The 24,013-nt window shown below is 40.6% G+C and overlaps 1 protein-coding gene across 2 annotated transcripts in view; it reads right to left on the reverse strand.

The window, feature by feature from the left end:
- Window positions 1-15,602, reverse strand: part of ccm2l (CCM2 like scaffold protein) — a 39,633-nt gene extending 24,031 nt beyond the window's left edge. Inside the window, exons 1-2 of one of the 2 annotated variants that reach the window (XM_048550277.2) lie at window positions 15,268-15,602; window positions 3,038-3,211 (exon numbers count right to left, since the gene is read on the reverse strand). In XM_048550277.2, coding sequence (XP_048406234.1) covers window positions 3,038-3,211; window positions 15,268-15,297 — 204 coding nt within the window. In that variant the 5' untranslated portion in view covers window positions 15,298-15,602. The remainder of the gene's footprint in view (window positions 1-3,037; window positions 3,212-15,267) is intronic. The other variant, XM_048550278.2, reaches the window with a different exon arrangement.
- Between the last annotated feature and the right edge of the window lie 8,411 nt (window positions 15,603-24,013).

Consider the following 24,013-nt stretch of genomic DNA (forward strand, 5'->3'; position numbering starts at 1 on the left):
GAAACCATCTCAATCATCTGAAGGCCCGGTGAATAAAATATTTTTACTTGGATGCTTCAATTGTGATATAAGTACGTAAGTGAAGTTTTACGTTATTGTCATGCTTGTAACATTTTTGGTGATGACAGGGAAAGTTGACATATTTGGAGAAACAAAATGTGATCTGCCCTATTTACCTCGCTAAGTCTGACAATTTACGTAATATTGGTAAGCTGATCTCCATGAAAGAACAACTGAAACAAAAGCAAAATGCCAACTATGAGGAACACAATTTCCTGCCTAAATAAATCAATTTCAGTTTTCCGTTCACTGTGAGATGTAGCTGATTCCTTCCTGGAATTGTTAACTAAACTAACCTTCAGTCTACTCTGGCATATCGATGCTTATTTGACTATAAAACAGGTTGCTAATACAAGACCAATTTCTACCATTGAACCAATGCAGGGGAGTATAAAAAATACATTTTGGAAAATGGAAAAAAAATCTATTAAATGGAAGCAGTATTTAGAATTGTCCACTCTTGCAATGGTTTTACAGCTTGAACTGCAGGCAAGGAATGGTTGTTTTTATGTCAATCCTTGTTTTAGGAGAACGACCGCAAGCTTGTACCATCTGCTGTTAAACATCTGTTGATATATTGACAAATAATAATCAAGATATCCATTAATATTCTTCTCTGTGAAAATATTTAGTAATGTGTCCTATTCTGTATGTGAAAAAGCTGCAATTTTCAGAACAGTTAAAGTTCAGTCAGCTATTTACCGCAACACAACCAGAGGGAAGTTTTAAGATAAGAGCAAATTGCTCTTTGCACTGTGTCTTACCATATTATCATCAAACACACAAGGTTAAAAAGTCTATGGAAACACAGTAAAAATAATTATTGACTATAAAAATGATGTCAGGAGCAGATTCATGAGAAGCATAAATACCGATAAGGCTAAAATAGCTGGTTTCTGTGCTGTAAATTTCGTATACTGCTGTTAAGATGAAATGATGATGCCTAGTATTTCTTTTTAATTTTTGTGAATAAAAATGCAATAAGTTGCTTTAAGTTTGAATACCCTGCACGTGGCTTGTCTGTTGGACAACATTGTTCAAAAAGTTAAATGTAAATAATCTGACTATCTAAAAATGTCTGTGGCACAGTGAAAGTGATGTCGTTGCTTTCTGATGTATTCAGTTCTTTACTTTTTCCAACTCAAAGCCTGTTGCTTCTACACTAAAGTTACACTCTAGCGACTGGTTTTCAGTTCTATAGTTCCACAGCCAGAAATCACATCTAAAGCACTTTAAGTTAATCAAAATCCCACACAACTATTCAAAATACTTCTTCAGAAATAAGTATTTAATTCAATACTAGATTTATATATTATGATCCTAGACCAGACACAAACTTTATGCTATGATCTTGGATGAGATCACCAAATTATGTTGTGAACTGGCTATGGATTAATAACCTTTATTTTTGAAATTAGACCAGTGAATTACTGAATGAATAAAACCACAAGATTCAGGATGATGATACAACAACTTAGAATATTAATAAAATAAACAATATACGTACAACTTATTTTTAAACCCGGAGTCATTTGTGCTGAACATGGATCATGTACTTTGATTAAACACTCAACAATGCTTATCAAATAGCAAATGCAACCCCTAAACACATCCCATGGATTTCTTGGTGATTATTTCCCTCCTGTTAATGACACCATCCGTCATTAAATCTCATCAAACGCCGCAAGCACTTTCAATTCTTCATTTTTCTGTTCTTGGCTTGAACTGCTTATATTTCATATTAAATTGAAATACCTCTTTAGTGAGAACAACATGTCATACATTTGTAAGGTATTTAATTGTTTAATTGTGTTAAAGCACCCAGAGACAAAAGCCCATCTGACAGGGCAGCACGGTAGTTCAGTAGTTAGCACTGTTATCTCACTGTGCCAGGGACCTGGATTCAATTCCACCCTTGGATGACTATTTGTGTGGAGTTTGCACATTATTTTCATGTCTGTACAGGTTTCCTCCCACAGTCCAAAGATGTGCAGGTTAGGTCAATTGGCCATGCTAAATTGTCCACAGTGTTTAGGGATGTGTAGATTAGGTGGGTAATGGGGGACGGGTCTGAGAGTCAGTGTGGACTTGTTGGGCCAAAGGGCCTGTTTCAACACTGTAGGGATTCTATGAATAAAAGGCAAAGCTAAGTAGCAAATATTTCAACACTCTGCAACTTTCAGCAGGAATTCTCACCGCATGCCCCACCTTACTATAGCAAACTCCAACATACACCACACATAACAAAAGAAAGCTACATCATGCCAGATGTTTCAATAGAAAATTCCACAATACGCAACACCCTTTTGGGAGCAAACTCCACCAGATACTATACATTACTGTTAAACCTGCAGCTTTCAATTCCAACACAAATCACAGATTTAAATTTTCTATTCCATTGCACACCATATCATTGAGCAGCAAACAGTGCCACATACGTCTCATTTTTCAGCGGATCATTTTTCCTTTTTTAACAGAAAATGAAAGAGAGAAGATCTTAGTTTTACCATTTGCTGTTGATACCTGACTTAGTTCCCTGACAAAGCTGCCTGCTAACCATATCCCCCATAATTTATATACATTTATCTTATCAATTTATCTATTGCATCATGGATTCTGCTCCCAACACTGTGTCTGGTACAGCATTCCATGTTCTCACAACCAGAAGTAGAGGCAACAGTGACAGTGATTTCACTATGCATCATGGAATTCTGTTAGCCATTTAAAACATTAACTCTACAGATTTAATTTTCTTCTTAAAATCATACACATTACAGCAATGAAAGAAGCCATTCAGTCCAACAGATCTTTGCAAAGCGTTAGCTCTTCAAATGGAGCTGTCAACGCAAATCCCAATTATTGTCTTTGTGTCATAACCTAACATAATTATTTTCAAACTTTGCAGTTTCTGAATTAATTAATAATTTATTTGGTACAAGATATACCACGTGATTTTAAATTATGAAACTGAACCTACTTTGACTTCTTTCTCAAGATAATCGTGCAGCAGGATCTCAGGGTCTATCAGGTAATCCGGAGGGAAGAGTGGGATCGAATGGAGAGGTCTCCTGTATACACTGCTTCTGTCCTGCTGTCTCCTGTTCTTGTCAGCTTTAGGAAATACCAGCCTCTTAATTGGAGACACAAATCCCTGAAAATCACATGGAAAATCATAAACATAACCGTTGAAGTGATTATTTTCATACAATTTGTTGAGCATCTCTCCATACACTCCCTGAAATATGACTATTAATATTTCAGAAATGAAATCAGCACAAAATTACATTCAAGGAACCCTGAAATAGTGGAATATTGCAGATAAATGTAGGTAATTTGGCAGTTTTTCAGTACAAGAGCTGTTACTCCATTCCCACTTGCTTCTACATCCATATCAGCTTTCTTTTCTCCTTCAGTACTGAATCCTTCAGTATTCCTGGTTTGTTTTGGATGATTATCTGATTATCTTTCTAAAGAATTCATAGATTCTGTTTGAACAATTTGTGACAAAACAATTTCATATACTGATCTCTCTTTAATAAACTGTGTTTAAAAATGTCATTTTTTGTATAATTATAACACATGAACTATAGCAAGACAACAAATTCTCACAAGTAAATTTACAACAGAGACAGCAGAAAAAAATCTCATCAATTTTATAAAATGTAAATTTTAATGTTCACCACTTGGAAAGGTAGCACAGCAATTATTGCTACCTTCTGTATTTGATCTATGTCAACTGCTTTCGCTGTGCAGCTTTCTTAAGAAAATCAAGCTTTCTTTATTGCTTTTTCAAAATCTACAGATGGAAAGATAGCCAGTAAGCATTAGCCTAAGGCACATGAACAATCTAAGGGTATGACAGGGGAAATAACATTTTGGCAGCATCTTATTAGATCTATCAGAACATTCAGAAATGTTTCACTTGTAATGAATTACACCTGAAGTATGTTTAGTTGAAAGGTTATTTTGCACATAGGAAGAACTAATGAGTTGTCTGAAGAATGTTGAATTGATTAAGTGCATGTTAGCCAGAAGGTGTAAAGAACTTTCTCACCATGTTTCAATGCTGTCAGAGTCTTGAACATTCTCATAAACAGGTTGTAGGGTCTGGATTTCTTATCACTGGATGGTATCTGCAAAAGTGCAGCTCTTTCTGAATAATGGGTCAAATGTTCACCCAGATCAGAGCTTCCCCAAACATTTTACTAGTGTGAACCCATTTTAATGTATCCTTGACACTGAGGGTTGGACAGGGGAGGATTAGCTTCAGCTGCTGATGTGTGTTTGAGGTGTTAGGGGAGAAGTACCCATATTTTCTTTTTCACAGGTTTTAGTGTAGCAGTAATTAAAACACAAAATCTGTCCATTAGGGCATGCGGCACAATAAAAATATGGGAGGATTTAGAAGAGCTTCATAGCAGTGAGCATGTATCTGCGCTCAATATCCACTGATCACCGTAACTCACAACCCTGTGCAGTCCACACCCCCTCCCACAACCCTGTGCACTCCTCACCCCCTCCCACAACCCTGTGCACTCCTCACCCCCTCCCACAAACTGGGCACTCCTAACTCCCTACCACACTTTCCAGGCATTCTCATGCCAGCAAAGAATGTGTCATATACTATTAGATGTTCTAGCCTCACTGTGCATATTTGTGGAGAGACTGGAAGAGTTTGTCTTACGAATGTGGGTTGCGTGTGATGATATCTTTGTCCCTGGAATGACTGACCAATTGCATCAAGCACCAAATGCTTGTTTACCGGACTGCATTATTTTGGGGAAAAGTGGCTTGTAGTCTTGGACTGGTGCAGTCAACATGAACCTGCTGATAGTAGAAGCATCTGGGTGAGTGATGTGAGCTGCTACTCGTGCGCTGAGGGCATTTTTTCTACAACCTCCTCCTTCAAATCCTTTCTGTGCTTTCTGCGTTGATTTTCTTGCAGGTCCACCTGTCACTGTACTGCAATGTTGAATAGGGTTCATCGTGTGACAACCATTGTGGAGACCCTGGCTGGTTTATCTTTACAGAAGCCTCCAGACCTGTCCAGGCACCTAAAGTACACCTTCAACATGTAGATGTCTTGTTGAGTGACACATCTACTTGTCATGTGGTGTTCTTGTGTCTCTCTGGCCATGTTCAACAAAGGTATCAGCAGCCATGTTTTAAATGGGCATGGCGGGATAGAAAAGGATTAGAGACGGTACACCACTGAAGGATAAAAATACACACACATGTCAGCATAAACTTATTCTTATGGTTGATGGTGTGGAAACCCATGCATTTGATGAATGCTCCTGGGCAAGTTTGTGGAGGCTTAACCATCATCAATAATACCCACCAAAAGTGCAAAGCCAGCTCCTGTTGTCAATCCAGATAGCTGCTCATTCTAATCAAAAACCAAAAGAACTGTACATGCCGTAAATCAGGAACAAAAACAGAAGTTACTGGAAAAGCTCAGCAGATGTGGCAGCATCTGTGAAGAAAAAAATCAGGGTTAATGTTTTGAATCAGGCAACCCTTCCTCAGAACTGATGGTGTCTCGGAAAATGTCAGTTTATATGCAGAAAATATCCACCTTCTTCCTCAACTGAGGATTCCCCAGCACCGCTGTTAACAGGACATTCAACTGGGTCCAACACATTTCCTGCACTTCCACCCTCATCCTCTCTCTTCCCTCCCACAAGAGCGATAGGATTCCCCTTGTCCTTACCTACCACCCCACCAGCATCCACATCCAGAGGATCATCAGATGCCATATCCAGCAAGATGTCACTGCCAGACACATATTCCCCTCTCCTCCCTTGTCTGCCTTCTGCAGGGACCATTCCCTTTGGTACACTCTGGTCCACTCTTCCTTCACTCGCAACACCTCCCCAGAGCACCACGGTACTTGGCCCTGCAAATGGTGAAAATGCAACATCTGCCCAATTACCTCCTCCCTCTCCAGTATCCAAGGGCACAAACATACTTTCCAGAATCTAGTCTACCGCATTCACTGGGGGAACAAAGCATAGACGGGGTGACAGCTTCACAGAACATTTACATTCTGCCTGTAAAAAAGACGCTGACCTTCCAGAACACCCTGTTTTGTGGCCAGCATTACTGTCTCAGGTTTGCTGCAGTGTTCCAGTGAAACTCAATGCAAGCTGGCAGAACAACACTCATTTTCTGGTTGGGGACTCTGCAGCCCTCCAGACTCAATGTCCAGTTCAATAATTTTAGGATCTAAACTCTCCCAAGTCCTAGGCCCGTACCCCACACACCAGGTCTTGCCATCACATAGTCTGCCATTATACGCTACCCATTGTTAACCACTAACAGTTCTCATTAACAGCTATTCACCCTCCTTGCCAGATCAATATCAAATCCTTTGTCTGTCCAGCTGTTCTTCTCTCTCTTCAGGCTCTATCCTTTATCATGTTGTGTACTCCCTACCTCATCTCCCTCCTTATTTTCTACATAAAAACCTACGTTTTCCCAGCTACCATCAGTTCTGTGGAAGGGTCACTGGACCCAAAACATTAACTCTGATTGTTTCTTCACAGATACTTCCTGACCTGCTGAGCTTTTCCAGAAACTTCTGTTTTTGTACCTGCTCATTCTAGGTAGCGTCGTCATTGTCAAAAATTGACATAATTGGCTACCTTATCCCTTTCTTGGCCACTGCTAGACACTGCAAAATCTGACAGAAACTTGGAAAGATCCAGAGGCATGAAGTTCAGGGTGGTTTTGACTTTGAGACCAATTGGTAAAGCATAGCCATTATGTTCACCCAGCAGCAGGACTTGTTTCCTCAGCCATTTCAAACACTGTATAATATCTGCTACATCTTATCCAACTGCTTGAGTGTTCTGAGAAACTAGTGATTCTGTATCTAGAGACTCTGTGAGGCCTCCCACAAGCTGCCTGATATTGCTGATCACCTTGTTCTTGTGGAACTGCAGGACTTTGAGTAGCAGGCGGTTTCTGCTCCAGCTTGGTATACATAGTTTTATTCTTTCATGGGATGTGGATGTTACTGGCAGGCCTGAGCTTGTTGCTCATCCCTAATTGCCACAACTGAGTAGCATGCTAGGTTACTTCAAAGGGCTGTTCAGAGTCAGCAATATTGCGATGCATCTGGAGTCCCATGTATGCTTGAATGGGTAAAGAACATTAGAGAATTAGATGGGATTTCACCACAGGCAACAATAGTTTCATGGTTCTTGTGCAGGTCCTGCTGATATTTTTGTTCTTATCTTTATCTCATCCAAGGCCCAAAGTGCACCACATAAGCACTCTTCATGCTGATCTGACAGATCAGAGCTGCAAAGTGGGGATCAGTTACATATCTATCTCCAAAGCTGCAAATTAGCCTCTCTACCAAAGTACAGTAAACAAAGCTTTTCATGAAGCAGGCAAGAAATTAGCTTTGAAGTTCTGATTTTTACAAACCTCGCTGCCATGCCTTCATTTCCTCATTGGCTATTGTACTCAAGTCTTGCTTTCAATGGCAAGTTTCAGGAATCTGGGATGAAGTAGGGACCAACAATTATATTGTAAACACCATATTCATAGTACTGTGATAGGTAAGTTAACAACACATCTCGCTGAGTAAATAGCATATAACATTGCTTGTTACGGTTCAGTATGGGCTTTAGCCGATTGAAGCTTGCTTTCCAATGTGTTGTTATTTTCGTGGTTCAAAATTCTATTCAACTAGATTATAAGTGGTCTGCAACTTCACTCTTATAATTGTTTTGCTTCATAATGTGGAATTGGTTCATTTTAGGAGTTGTAAGTCAGAGGTGCAGTAAATCTCAAAGTTTGAGGAATGAATATCTTTTGTTCAAAAGAACCAAACAATGAATAAACACTATGGAAATACAAATAGATCAGAAAATATCATTGCTTTTACTTCATAAAATGAGACCATTAAAGAAATGTTTGCACCCCGGAGCATTACTAGAGCCATTAAATGCTTTACCACAATGATTATGGAGACAGAGACCATCTCACCTTTTAAAAGGATAAGTATATGAAATAGAAGAATATAAAAAAGACATGAAATTAAGTACATATGGGAATAGGTAGCTCTAGTTGAAGTGCAATTATCATCAGAGACATAACGTGTAAAATTACATTATTTTATGTTGTAATTGACTACAATAGAATTTCGATAATAGGCAAGGACTATTTTATAGCACAAAACAAATCATTAACTCATTGTTAATAGAATATGCATTGATTTAAAGTGAAAAAAAATGTAAATTTCACCTTTCCTTATAAGTTACAAAAGTAAAATATTCACTTGACTGGAACAAGGCACTTGTGTAGGCTGTTTAACTATTACAGGAAAACAAAACAATGAATGAGTGATCACCATATAGCCGTTTGTTTTTCCTCCAAAGCTTTAATGTTCTGTTCAAATTCCTGAAAAGAACTCAAAAACATTTGACATCATCCAAACTTGATTAATGTTTTCCTGATCAAAACCGCAATCACATTTAAATCTGAATTAAACTTTAGATGGATTAAACCTGTAGACTAATTTAAGATACAACTCATTACTTTTGGCATTTTCTAAATTACTAATATCAAATTATTAAATCTTCTACTTTCTTCACTTTCTTAAAAAAAATCTGTTGTGTTTTCACATCTATTCTGAACTCCTAAGCTTTGTTATTAGCTTAAAAATCACGCAGTTGCATGCAGGAAACGCTGAGCTGACTCCACCAAATGAGTTCCGACATGAACTATTCATGTTTCTTCCTCTCTGGAACTTATAGCAACGTACATCACTGTGTTTAAATAAAAATCACAGGCACTTCTGTATTTGATTTGCTATTTTGTTTAAAACAAAGAATGAAACTAGGTATTTTTTTGTTTATATTGGTGGAACTAAGGCTGCATCATCTTTTCTTTCAAACACTCACAGTGTGTGACATTCTATCTATTTGCCCCAAAAATATGTTTCAGTATTCATTTTCAAGGCAGTTCCTTACTTCCTCATCAGTCCTTTTCAGAGCGAAATTGTCATTTTTGTGTTGAACTGCTGAACATTTTTGCCATAGACCAATCACTACTTGGAGGTTTGTAGCTACAATCCATAGTCAACATGCTGGAAAAGCTCAACAGGTGAGGCAGAACCACAGAGTGAGTACAAGATTTAAATACTTAAGATTCTTATGCTCTATGGTGCCTGGAGCTTCCATCCAAATGCTGTCTTTTGTCTGAGAGTTAGTTCAGGCATCAGAAGCACGTACCAGAAATGTGCGGAGTTGTCAAATTCTGGTGCATAACACTGATTTGACATCAGCACCGCTATTTTCATGCTCACTGTTCCAGCGGTCCCTCTGTCTTAAACATGCAAAATTGGAGATGATTCCAGTAGCAGAAACAATTCTCGACCAATACAGCAGAACGACTTGAGTCTGTAGAAATACTTTGAAGAGTGCATTAAAGTTTAGGAAGTGACAGGTTGCAGTCTTGGCTGTAATTGCAAAGTAAGAGCCAGACTACCATCTGAAACATCATAGAGCAGGCCACTGGATGCTGATGCAATGGTTCCTCCTCCTAGAGCACCATGGAGGAGCCTACCAGTACCGGTTGGGACGGGTATCCAAATTCCAGGTGATATCTTACAGATCCTTCAGCCCAACTCGACCATGCTGACCAGGTCTTCTAAACTGAACTATTCACATTTGTCTGCGTTTGGTCCATTTCTCTCTAAACCTTTCCTATCCATGTACTTGTCCAAATACGTTTAAATGTTGTAATTGTACCTGCCTCCATCTCTTCCTTTGGCAGCTCGTTCCATATACACATTACTCTTTACATGAAAATATTGCCCATCAGGTCCCATTTAAAAATGTCCACTCTCGCCTTAAATCTATGCCCCCTAGGTTTGGACAGCCATTCCCTGCAGTAAAAAATCTTGGCTATAAACGAGAGGGAAGGCAGACCAGAGCGGAATGAGATGATGTGAAGATGTGAGTGTTGGGTACTCATTGTTAGGATGAAAGATTATGGAGCAGATAGACATCATGAAGGGGAGAGATTACAGGTGAAGGGTTTGAACTCACAGTGAAGTGAGATGCCAAAAGGGCTGAATGGAGATAGTTGGAGACATTGTAGCAGGTTGTCTGGGAGACCAAGGGCAACCAAGGGGACCAACTCCTTGCCAATCAGGACTTGCTTCCTGAATCTGGCAACTTTTAGTTTCTTAGGATTTTTCAGGTCCTGGTGACCAACATGTTGATGCATTTGTAGACCCATGATGCACCATGCCATAACTTTTATTGCAGCAAGTGCAACAGATGCTAACAAACTGCACTGTGCAGTTTACTCATCTCCTGATTCCCAAAAGCCTGTCTATAATCTACAAGACTCGAGAGTGATGGAATACTGACTAATTGCCTGGATGACTGCTGTTACAACCACATTCAGCAAGAATGTTATGATGGCCCTGTTTCTAATGATAATTAGACCACAGTTAGAGTGCTTTGTGTAGCTCTGGTGCATACACCATAGAAAAGATGTGATTGCACTGGAGAAGATGCAGAAGAGATTCATCAGGATATTGCCTGGACTGAAGTAATTCAGCTATGAACAGAGAGTAGATAGGCTGAGGGTTGTTTTCCTTAGAGCAGAGAAAGCTCTCAGGGGACCTGATTGGGGCACATAAAATTCTAAGGAGCTTAGACAGGGAGAAACATTTCCCCTTAGTACAGAATGCAATAACCAGGGGCATGGTTTAAAGTAAGGGGCAGGAGATTTAGAAAGAATTTGAGGTAGGTTTTATTTTTACCCAGAGGATTGTGTATATCTGGAGCTCACTGCCTGAAACGATGATGAAAGCAGGAACCCTCAAGACGTGTAAGAACTATTTAGATAAACACTTGAAATGCTATGACATACAAGGCTACAGGCCCAGTGCTGGAAAATGGATTAGGATAGATGGATATTTGATGACCAACATGTACACAATGAGCTGAAGGGCTCCTTTCATGTGTAAAAATTCTATGACTCTAAGAAGCTTGACATCATCCAGGACAAAGCAGCCTGCTTGATTGGCACCCCATATACAAACATCCATTCACTCCACCAATGCTCAGTAGCAGCAAGTGTGAAAATGAAAACATATTTAAGATCATGCACTGCAGAAATTCACTAAGCCTCCACAGATGATACCTTCAAACCCATGACCCCGATATCTCAAAGGACAAGGGCAGCTGTGTTGGAGCAAAGAGATAAACAGCTTCCAGAGGATGGTGAAAACAATTGTGTCTGATTTCAATTCAACGCATCTGAATGCCAAAGTCATCATATTTTCACTGTTTGGTACAGGAATGCTGATTCCATGTAACAGGATGGAGTGGTAGAAGCCAATTACTTGAAAGATTGGTATGGTTTAGATGGGCACAGATGGCTCAGTGACAGGTTTTGTTGTTGATACATCCAGATGATAGCTAGGCAATGATTGGGTTAAATCAGTCTCATTAGGCTTTGCTATATAGAAATGTATAAGTAGGGATTCTTTGAAAAAGTTATAGATGTGTTAATTGAGAAATCTACCAATCAAAGTCTATTTGTCTGGTTTGAGGCTAATCAGCTAACTAAGATTGGCAGTCAAGGCTATCACTGACCAGGCCAGCATTTATTGCCCATCCCATTGACCAGAGACAATTCAGAGTCAAGTGCTTTCCACTTACCTTCCCTTAAGGTTGCTAGTCTGTCACAAGCTTACATTCAATGTCAACATACAAGTTGGAATTACTATAGGTCAACATGCTGTAAGGTCAACCCTATTACAATCTTGTTAAATAGGGTCTAGCCATCTAATCATTGTGTAAGCCTGAAGCTAAGATATGGCTTTTCAAACTATCCTGTGTGAAAATGGCTACAATGATCAAATGATCACTCATTGAATATCACACAAACTCATGAAAGGGCCTATGGCAGCAACTTTTTGACCCTATTCAAAGTCCAGGCCATCTCAGATTACTTTGGAATGGAAAGGTTTGTCAATAAATGGAAATTGGTGAATCCAGCTGTTTCATATGGCTATTTTGCAATAAACATGTGAATTGTTTTATATATGAGTTTAATTACTGAAGTGATGACAAGTATGTAGGTCATATGTTCCAATGACTGGCAGACTGTATCAAGCAACATTTCCCTTTGACTATCCACAGTAGGTAGCATGCCAACCATGCACCGGAAGCCTGTACTTGCAAACCTTGGATACCCCATATCTATGGCCATATTTTTGGACAATGTTTACTAAATAATGTTAATTGTGTTATAAGTTACAATGAAAACACATTTAAGATTATCATTGGCTTGCAGTCTGATTCATTTACTTTGAATATTACTTATATACATACAGAGGACCCTTTTCTCTGAAGCAGAAAGGAATTTGTCTACACATTGCATAATATTTCCAATGAGGAACAGATTATGGAGAATACTAATCCCGTTGCATTTTTCAAGGTAACGCCCTGACCAATCAAAGTCTATTTGTCTGGTTTGAGGCTAATCAGCTAACTAAAATTGGCAGTCAAGGCTACCACTGACCAGGCCAGCATTTATTGCCCATCCCATTGACTAGAGACAATTCAGAGTCAAATACTTTCTACTTACTTTCCCTTAAGGATGCCAGATGGCTTCTTTCCCCTAACAATTGACAATATTTTCATGGTCATCATTTGCCTCTGGAATTCAAATTCCGCCATCTTCCCAGATTCAAACCCAGGCCCCCAGAACATTACCAGGGACCCTGGATTAATTACCTAATGATAAAAGCACTAGATCATCACCTCCCCATTATGCTGTCTTTCTAAGTTCGTTTCTTGTGCAACAAGTCTGATAAGTACAGGATAAAAAGCTTTTGCTTTTTGTCTCATTTTAGCAATATTTTATATATGGTATGGACAGGTATCATGACATTTGGGAGCATTTATGCGGCGATCATAGCCGATCTACGCAAAGTGCCATGGTAAAACTACTGCACTTTGAAACATTTGCTCAAATATAAGCAAGTGTTATGTTTTGCTTATTCTGAATAAAAATAGCCACTGTTACCAGTAAAAGTTATCACTTTGAATCATTTCAGAGAATAGGGAAAAAAGATAAATTGGCTTCCTGAACTCCAAAATCCAAAGTACCCTTTGGCCACCATGATTAGATTAGATTCCCTATAGTGTGGAAACAGGCCCTACAGCCCAACAAGTCCACACCGCCCTTTGGAACATCCCACCCAAACCCATCCTCCTATAACCCACACAACCCTGAACACAATGAGCAATTTAGCGTGGCCAATCCACCTAGCCTGCACATCTTTGGACTGTGGGAGGAAACCGGAGCACCCACGGACACGGGGAGAATGTTCAAACTCCGCACAGACAGTTGCCCAAGACTGGAATGGAACCCGGGTCCCTGGTGCTGTGAGGCTGCAGTGCAAACCACTGAGCCACTGTGCCGCCATGATGTCTCAAATGTACCTGGCAAAGCAGATTGCAGCAGAATCTAAGCACCATCATAATTGCTACCAGAATAGAAAACTTCATTAACTTTGCTTCTTCAGTAGTGCTTGACATGTTGGAAATGCCACCAACAGAAGTCTGGCAGAAGCCAAATGCATACAAATTAATTACCACTGTTATTTTATGGCTACTGGACATTTAGTCCTTATTTTGCATTGAGTTTGCACTAGTAGCTAGATCATGTGATGTATTTCCATGGTAATATTCTAACAGAAGAATAGATAAGAATAGATAGGAAAATCACAAACTGAATAATTTGGGGCATATGACTGCCTATTTAGTCGTCTTCTCCTCCACCTTTCTGAAACTTATTCTGTTCTATGTAACCTCTGGTAATTCTCGATTTAATGTTTTGTTTTAGAATATCTAAAACAAAATGGTGTTCAGGGGTGTGTGGGTTCTAGGGGGATGGATCTGGTTGGTATGCTCCAAGGGGCGGTGTGGACTTGTTGGGCTAAAGGGCCTGTTTCCACACTGTAGGGAATCTAATCTAATCTAAACTCTCTATTTATTTTCTTGCAGAGTTTTGCAATTAGATACAAATGTATGAATAACCAAATACTTGTTAAATCAAAGCAACAGTCAAAGGGAAATCAATAGGTTTTTGTTGACCCTTTTAATGAGCATTGGTGGGCCCTCCCCAGTTATTGAACATGCATTCAGCTATATGAGGATAAGGGAGGGCATTAGCTGGAATATTGAGTTTCACATTGGCAGCATTGGCATCAGGTCAGTGTCGTATGTTGCTAATTTATTTATATGCTGTGCATACTTGCCTGGCATTGACGCTGTGCACATGCTAATGCCCTCACTAATCTGGTATAATTTGATCCACAAAAATGCATGAGCTTTCACTCAGGCTATTTTGCACCTTAAAGGCACTCATAGGCACAAAAGTGAACACCAACAGTTCCAATTTCTCACACACTCTCTTCTGGGATGCCAGACACTGAAGGCTTATGCTGAAGCCCTGAATTTTACAACACTATTGAGTATTCTTTGCTTTAAATATAGTAGTCGAGGGAAAGCCTTTCATTTAGACAAGAATGTTATGTTGCAAATTTAAGCAGTGGAAAATTGGAACTTTATTTTAACTGTACAAAATAGATTAGGCTGAAAAGGTACAAGATGGTATGTGCTAAATAATCACCGATATTATTTCTGCAAAGAAATAGAAAAATGAAACTTCTACCATCATTTCAATTGTTTGCTAATGTCTTGTAAACATATTTCAGTGACGGAAAACAGGAATGCTTGCTGCATAGAGCAGATTCTTAAACCAATAACACAGGCTGCTTACACCAAATAACTGCACGACAGCTTGATTGAAATCTCAGGTACTTCTTAAATATTGCTAACAAATGTGCATATGTAGAAACCAACAGCTGTACATAAGTGTAACTGTGGCAGACTTTTAGCCTTCGATGCAAAATTTCTAACATTGAGTCAACATGATACATTAGATTTTCTCAGTGAATTAATCTCTTTTAATTTACAGTTCAGAAAGAGGTTTGAAAAGCTTGTACTCTTTGATGAATGAAAGCTTCCCTGAAGGAAACTGTGGGTGTATATACCTTCAAATTCAGCACTATATCTAAAATGCAACAGATTTAAGATTTTGATGTTACAACTAATATGCAATTATGAAAGATTAATGTCAAATTACAATTTTTTTTACCTTCTTTCCTTTCTTGATCTCTACATCCATCGTGTTTTCACATCTGCTCTGAACTTCTGATGTTTTTCTTGCTTTGTTCTTGGGCTGCTACATGCAGGAAACTCTTGGTTGACTCCACCAAATAAGTTCTGATGTAAACTGTTCACAGTTCTTCCTCTCCTGGGAGTGACAACAATATACATCGGCCTATCAAAATCCAGCAAATATTAGACTAGATCCATTGTTGGGTGCATCTAACGTTATATTTTGGTTGAACACTCATCTGAACACTGACTGTAATTTGACAGTACTCCATAAAATAGTGGTATGTTGATATATGCCCAATCTTAAGTACTGCACTGATTTCCTTAAGTCACTATACAGTCAGTTCCTGTGGATGTGTCCTATCAGTACCTCCTGTTGGCAAACTGTCATTGTTTCATTACCATGACACAAAGTAGAGCAGGAAATGATTCCAATATCAGCCATTTTCAGACCACATTATTGTATTAACTTCACAGTTATAAATAGAGCTTTTGTGATCCTTTCCATTTCACAATTCAATATTTACATTTTGATTGAATTTGTTTGGTGGTTTATTCCATCCTCAATATACCTTATGTTCATCAAAATCCTTTCTTCCTACTGATACAGTTGTACAAATATAATTCAATCATTTGGTGCTACACCATTAAAAACACAATCTAAAATTCCAGTTCTAGATGTCTGCCATTTCACGAATGATTGCCATGCTTGAATGAATTCAGTGGATTAGAATCATTTCCTCTCTTTTGATTTAATAAGCTTAATGGTTACATTCTTTTACTTTCTAACACCTATTTCTGGGAACCTGTCATTGCTTTATTCAAATATGTTTCTATGTGACCGAAATTAATCCAGTATATATTTTCAAAAATAGCAACTGTTTCCAGAGATGAGCTAGGCAAGATGCTCTGGGATTAGACAAGTCAAAGATGATTTGGTTGGTACATGCAGGCATTGGGCACCTAGAACTTCAAACGGACACACGTAAGTTGCCATATCGGTTTGTTGTTTAAATTATGATACTTATCATTAAAGGAAATATGGCAGAATAGATTAGAAATCAGGTAAAGAGCAGAAAACTGAAATTAATTGTTAATTTTGCCTTTTGATGCTGAGAAAGTGCACAATGCTGTTGCCAGGGAAAAGTGCTGGATGATTTTTTTATGTAATGTATGTAAAGTTGTCATTGTCTTTCCAGTCTACAGGGCTGCTCTCTCATGAGAGAAAGAGACACATGTTGGTAGTTTAACCTGAAGTCACTATGCCACAGACAGAGGGAAAGATTAAGAATGTGGGACCTTCATGCACAGAAATTGAATCCACACTGTTGGGTGTAACTCTGCATCACAAACCTAGCATCCACTCAACTGAGATACCTTTTAAGCATCATGGTAGCCTCACTTACATGCTAGAAACAACTTGTCTCAGTTGGTGCAGTGCTTCAAAATTTATGAGTTAGTTGAAATGCATTGGAGATTGAGTAGAAGGATGACTGGACAAAGAAACGGAATGGCTCCATTATTACTTGCTGCTGTGGAGAGTAAACCTCCAAGTAAATAGTCTGTCCTTGGTTGTAGCTTCTATGCCAATAGCAGTTGAATTTGTATATCTCTAAAATCATTTTATAGCTAAATTCATAGCTCCTTTTTAATGGTTTCACCTCTTTTTCCTGCTTTGTAAATGTTGACAGGCTATTCACAGACCGTTCTGATGAAGGATCGCTCGACGCAAAACATTAACAATGATTTCTCCCCACAGATGATGCTAGATCTGATGACTTCCTCCAGCTCTTCCTGCTTTATGTTTTTCAGGTCTGATCTTGCGCGTTCAAGCATTTAAATTGGGTTTGCTGAACGGGATCAGGAGCAAGAATCCTGGATATGTTTCTTTAACTTAAATGCTAGGGATAGTTGAAAGGGACACCAATTTTGTACTGTAAGGTCTGAATATCCAACCTGAAATATTCTTCATTTAAATCGACACAATTACTCATTCTCCAAGCCATCTGAGCCATCAAATGGTATATTCAGTTTTATATAACATGATTTAATATTTTAGTATTTTGCTTTGAAGAACAACCATGTTCTTTTCTATGTGTAACTAAGCAACTTGTATGGTTTATGATAACTAGAGCTGGATGAACACAGCAGGCCAAGCAGCATCAGAGAAGCAGGAAGGCTTACATTTTGAGCCTAGACCCTTCTTCAGAAACTTGAATGGTTTGTTTTCTTTACCTATGTGCTAAAGTGCACTACTTCTACTTATTTGAGTACTGTGCCTAGTGGTTCTTCTGATTGTTCTATTGAAAGAGTTAATGACTATCTACAGAACTATTTTGCTTTACAGCCCCTTGCACCTGTTGGAGCCCTAAGCTAGAGGGATCCAAAATTGATCTCAATGGCTCCATACCTTTACGTCCACTGATTACTTTGTCTGCTTTAATATTTATTAAAAAATGCAGAGGTCTTTTCTCGATGCTTCCTCAGGCAAGAAAGTCATGTTCCAATAAACTGCTGGACTTGTATCTGTTACAGTATGGGTTACCAACAAAAATAAATCATCTGTGATTAATGGTCATAATGACTTATTTGTATTTCATTGTGTGTGAATGTAAAAAAATGATCATATGGAAATGAAGCATTGTAGCACTGTCAAAATTGAAATTTGACACTGCAAATTAAAATTCTTAGGGACGATGCAAGATAAAAACTTGTCTAGTCAATTGTATTATTACTGTTTTGTTACATATATATTTCTGAGCAGCAAATGGAAAAAAGATCTAAATCATGAAGAGCTCTTGTAGAAAAACATATTTTATTTTTCTTCAGAGACTGTAGGAACTCCAGATGCTGGAGAATCTGAGACAACAAGGTGTAGAGCAGGATGAACACAGCAGGCCAGGCAGCATCACAGGAGCAGGAAAGCTTGACATTTTGAGCCTCGACCCTTCTCCCGAAATGGACGAGGGGAATGGGGTTCTGAAATATATAGGGAGAGAGGGGGAGGTGGATAGAAGTTGGATAGAGGAGAAGATAGGTGGAGAGGAGACAGACCGGTCAAGGAGGTGGGATTGGAGCCAATAAAGGTGAGTGTAGGTGGGGAGGTAGGGAGGAGATAGGTCAGTCCAGGGTGGACGGACAGGTCAAGGGGGCGGGATGAGATTAGTAGTTAGGAGATGGGATTGGGGCTTGAGGTGGGAGGAGGGGATGGATGGGAGGAAGGACAGGTTAGGGAGGCAGGGACGAGCTGGGGCTGGTTTTGGGATGTGGTAGGGGGAGGGGAGATTTTGAAGCTTGTGAAGTCCACATTGCTACAATTGGGCTGCAGGGTTCCCAAGCGGAAGATGGTGGATGGGGTGCCAATCAAGTAAGCTGCTTTGGCTTGTATAGCACAAAAATAAAAGTGTTTTTACAGCTGCACTCATCCAGGTAGGTGGAGAATATTCCAACTAACTCCTGACTTGTAAATTGTATTTACTATAGCATGCCCAGCCATTACCTGCTCTGAGAGCTACAGTGTTAATATGGCTGCCCCTTGTGACTCCAAAGATGTTGATAGTTTGCGATTCAGAGATGGCAATATCATTAATTATCAAAGGGAAATGAATCAATTCTATCTTGTTGAACATGACTGTCACCTGGCACATGTTACTTGCTACCATCAGGCAAGCTGAATGTTGTCTAAGTTTTATTGTATAGGGACAAAAAATGAATCAGTACCCGAGAAGTCGTTAATGGTACTAAATTCTTTGTATAGCTCTTCCCACAGAGAGACAAATGGCACTCCTTGGGAGGAGCTATTCGGTTCTAGTGAGTTACATTTAGTCACTCTAGTATGTTAATCTAGCCTCTGTTGTTAACAACCATGTAACTTGTGTTAGACTGATTTTTCACATCTTCTTTTGGTGTAATGTAGTTATCTAGTCTCACTCTTTTGTAACTTGCAATAATATGTAATAAAATCCCTCTCATTACTCAAGAACGGTTTTACTGGTACATCCACATTGCCAGGATTCACCACTTTTTATTAGTAAACCTTAGATTAATACTGGAAGAGGGACTGCTGGCAGCTCCCTACCCAAATGAGATCCTAACAGAGCCAATTGCCAGCTGAGGACATCTCTTGAAGCACTCCTTATGATAAAGAGCAGGTCATTAATAGAGCGGGTGAAGATGATTGAGATTAGGAAATTGTTCTGAGGAACTCCTTGAGGTGATGCCTTGTGGCTGAAATGATTAACTTCAACAAACACATTCATCTTCCTTTACACTAGTTATTACTTCAACTAGTGGACAGTTCCCCTTGATTCCCATTGACTTCAGTTTTGCTTGGGCCCCTTGATGCCACATTTGGTCAATTGCTGCCTTGAGATCAAAGACAATCAGACTCACCTCACTGCTTGAGTTTAGCCTTTCTGCCCATGTTTTGATGAGGTCAGAAGCCGAGCGGCCCTGACAGAACCCAAACTCAGATTCTCTTGCCTGTTGTCAGTTGGCAAGCTCTGCACATCAATAATCTCTTCCCTCACTTCGATAATGATTGAGAATAGACTGATGGATTGGTAATAGACTGGGTTGGATTTTTGTTTCGTTGCGCACAGGGTGTACTTGGGCAATTTTCCACAATCTCAGGTAAATGCTGGTATTGTAAAAAAGTGTGGAGCTGGATGAACACAGCAAGCCAAGCAGCATCTTAGGAGCACAAAAGCTGACGTTTCAGGCCTTGACCTTTCATCAGAAAAGGGGGAGGCGGAGGCGGATCGAGAATGGATAGAGAAGAAGATAGGTGGAGAGGAGTCAGACAAATTAAAGAGACAGGGATGGAGCCAGTAGAGGTGAGTGTAGGTGTGGAGGTAGGGGGGGGGGGGGATAGGTCAGTCCGGGGAGGACGGACAGGTCAAGGGGGTGGGATGAGGTTTGTAGGTAAGAAATGGATATGCGGCTTGAGGTGGGAGGAGGGGATGGGTGAGAGGAAGAACAGGTTAGGGAGGCGGGGATGAGCTGGGCTGGTTTTGGGATGCAGTAGGGGGAGGGGAGATTTTGAAGCTTGTGAAATCCACATTGATACCATTGGGCTGTAGCGTTCCCTAGCGGAATATGAGTTGCTGTTCCTGCAACCTTTGGGTGGCATCATCGCGGCACTGCAGGAGGCCCAGGATGGACATGTCGTCCAAGGAATGGGAGGGGGAGTTGAAATGGTTCGCAGAGAGATGCAGTTGTTTATTGAGACCCGAATGTAGGTGTTCTGCAAAGCGGTCCCCAAGGCTCCGCTTGGTTTCCCCAATGTAGAGGAGGCCATAACGTGTACAGTGGATGCAGTATACCACATTGGTAGATGTGCAGGTGAACATCTGCTTGATGTGGAAAATCTTCTTGGGGCCTGGTTTAGGGGTGAGGTAGGAGGTTTAAGGACAAGTGTAGTACTTCCTCCGGTAGCAGGGGAAAGTGCCAGGTGTGGTGGGGTTGGAGGGGAGTGCGGAGTGGACAAGGGATTCATGGAGAGAGTGGTCTCTCCGGAAAGCAGATAAGGATGGGGATGGAAAAATGTCTTTGGTGGTGGGGTCGGATTGCAGATGGCGGAAGTGTCAGGGGATGATGCGTTGGATCCGAAGGTTGGTGTATTGGTGTGTGAGAATGAGGGGGATTCTCTTTTGGTGGTTTTTGCGGGGGCAGGGTATGAGGGATGAGACGCGGGAAATATGGGAGACATGGTTGAGGGCGTTCTCGACCATTGTGGGGGGATGTTGCAGTCCTTGAAAAACGAGGACATCTGAGATGTATGGGAGTGGAATGCCTCATCCTGGAAGCAGAGGTGAAGGAATTAGGAATAGGGGATGGAATTTTTGCAGGAAGGTGGGTGGGAGGAGTTGTATTCCAGGTAGCTGTGGGAATCGGTGGGCTTGAAATGGATATCGGTTTCTAGGTGGTTGTTTGAGATGGAGACAGAGAAGTCCAGGAAGGTGAGGGATGCGTTGGAGATGGTCCAGGTGAACTTGATGGAAAATGTTGGTGATGTGGATGAACTGTTTGAGCTCCTCGTGGGAGCATGAGGCGGTGCCGATACAGCCATCAATGTAAGGGAGGAAAAGGTGGGGTTTAGGGCCAGTGTAGGTACAGAAGCGGGATTGTTCCACGTAACCTGCAAAGAGGCAGGCATAGCTTGGGCCCATGCGGGTACCCATGGCCACCCACTTTGTCTGTAGGAAGTGGGAAGAATCAAAAGAGAAGTTGTTGAGGGTAAGGACGGATGAGGATGTTGGTGGAAGGGGACTGGTCAGACCTACGGGACAGGAAGAAGTGGAGCGCCTTTAGGACATCTGCATGGGGAAAGCAGGTGTACAGGGACTGGACATGCATGGTGAAAATGAGGTTTTTTGGGTCCAGGGAATTGGAAATTCTGGAGGAGGAGGGTGTGGGTGGTGTCATGGATGTAGGTAGGGATTTGCTGAACCAAGGGGGAGAAAATGGAGTCCAGATAGGTGGAGATGAGTTTGGTGGGGCAGGAGCAGGTGGAATCAATGGGTTGACCAGGGCAGGCAGGTTTGTGTATTTTGGGAAGGAGGTAGAAGTGGGCGGTGCGGGATTGGGTTGAGGTTGGACGCTATGGGTGGGAGGTCACCTGAGGTGATGAGATTGTGGATGTTTTGGGAGATGATGGTTTGGTGCTGGGGGATGGGGTCATGCTCCAGCAAGCGGTAGGAGGTGGTGTCAGCGAGTTGGCGTCTGGCCGTAGTGATGTAAAGGTCAATGCGCCACACTACAGCAGTGCCTTCCTTGTCCGCGGGTTTTATGCTGAGGTTGGGATTGGAGTGGAGGGAGTGGGGGGGGGCTGCACGCTCTATGCGGGTGAGGTCGGAATGTGTGAGAGGGGTGGAGAGGTTGAGGCGGTTGATGTCTTGATGGCAGTTGGAGATGCAGTTTTCGAACTAGAGCCATAGCTAGTTTTGGAGCACATCTTCAGTGATGTTGATGGAATGTTGTCAGTAGCCGTAGCCTTTACATTATATCACAAACTGTTGGAGGCACTGGATAATGTGGAATAAATATATTAGGACTGGCATCTGTGATGCTGTGGACCTCGGGACTTGATTGCTTTCTGTGGTAGCACATGTCACAGGTTCACCATTTCCTGAATGAAGAAATTTTTCTTCTTCTCAGTCCTAAATTGTCTATCCTGGTTATGGTCTTTCCCGTAATTAGAAACATCCTTTTTTATCTACTCATTCTAATCCTGTATGCATTTTATAGGTTTCTATGAAATCCCCCCATACTCTTTTCAAATGCAGCAAATACAGCCTGAACTGTTTCAACCTCTCCTCATACATCAGTTCTATCATCTTAGGAGATGGTTTGGTAACCTTTTTTTGCACTCTCTCTATGCAAGAACATTTCTCCCCAGATAAGAAGACCAAAAATGCACACAATATTCCAAGTGTGGTCTCATCAAGGCCTTGTATAATTACGGCAAGATGTCCCTACTCCTGTACACAAATCCTCTTACTATGAAGATCAACATACTATTTGCCTTCTTGACTGCCTGCTGCACCTTCATGCTTACTTTCAGTGACTTGTGTATGAGGTCACCCGAATCTCTTTACACAATCCCTTATCTCAATTTATAGCCATTCAAATAATAATCTGCTTTCTTGTTTTTGCTGCCGAAGTGGATAATCTCACATTTATCCATATTATACTGCATCTGCCATGCATCTGCCCACTCACTCATCGTGCCTAAATCACACTGAAAGCACTGTGTGACTGCTTGTTTACTTGGATAAAACATAACGTTCATATTTTCAAAGGTGTATTTAGAATGATCTTGGCAAAAGATCATTGTAACACTACTGTGAGAAGTTACAGCACCTGATCATCTGCACGCATGTGATATGGAGACGTGACTGTGGATCTGTCCAGCCATGATAGGATGATGTAACAAATGTCCAGCAAAATGGGCTGAGTAACTGCATCAAAGTTACTCAAATGTGTAACTCAGGAAGAGCAAGGTGGAAGCTCAGCAGGGTAAGACTTGGATACTTGATTCTCACATGCATGTAAAATAAACTTGTGTTTTCTCAAGCAGACTGTGGCGAGGTTGTACTTTAATCTCCACTAAAATGAGGTCAGAAATGGGGATGTTCTTTGTTGATTGCACAACATTCAGCACTATTCAAAGTACCTCAGCTACTGAAGCAATCTGTGTCTGTGTGCAACAAGATCTGGACAACATCCAGGCTTTGGCTGATGAGTGGCAAGTAACAGTTGCTCTATACAAGTGCCAAGCAATGATCATTTCCAACAAGAGAGAATCTGGCTATCAACTGTTGATATTCAATGGCATTGTGATCACCAAAACCCCCACCATCAACATCCTAGTGGTTACCCATTGACCGCAAACTGATCTTGACTACCCCAATAACTTTTGTGGCTACAAGATCAGGTCAGAATCTCAGAATTCTGTAGCAATACATTCATCTCTTGTCTCCCCAGTGCTTCTCCAACATCAAAAAGGCACAACTCAGAAGTGTGATGGGATACCCTCCATTCACCCAGATGAAGTGCAGTTCCAGCAAAATTCACGAGATTTGATATTATTAAGGCTAAAACACATAATGTAAATTCATCCACCACCTTCAACTCCCATCACCACCAATGAACAGGTGCCCACAGTGTGTGCCATCTACAAGATTCAATGCAGTAACGCACCAAGAGTCCTTCAACTCCTA

Source organism: Stegostoma tigrinum, chromosome 19, assembly GCF_030684315.1.
Source record: "Stegostoma tigrinum isolate sSteTig4 chromosome 19, sSteTig4.hap1, whole genome shotgun sequence".
Classification (NCBI taxonomy): Eukaryota; Metazoa; Chordata; class Chondrichthyes; order Orectolobiformes; family Stegostomatidae; genus Stegostoma; species Stegostoma tigrinum.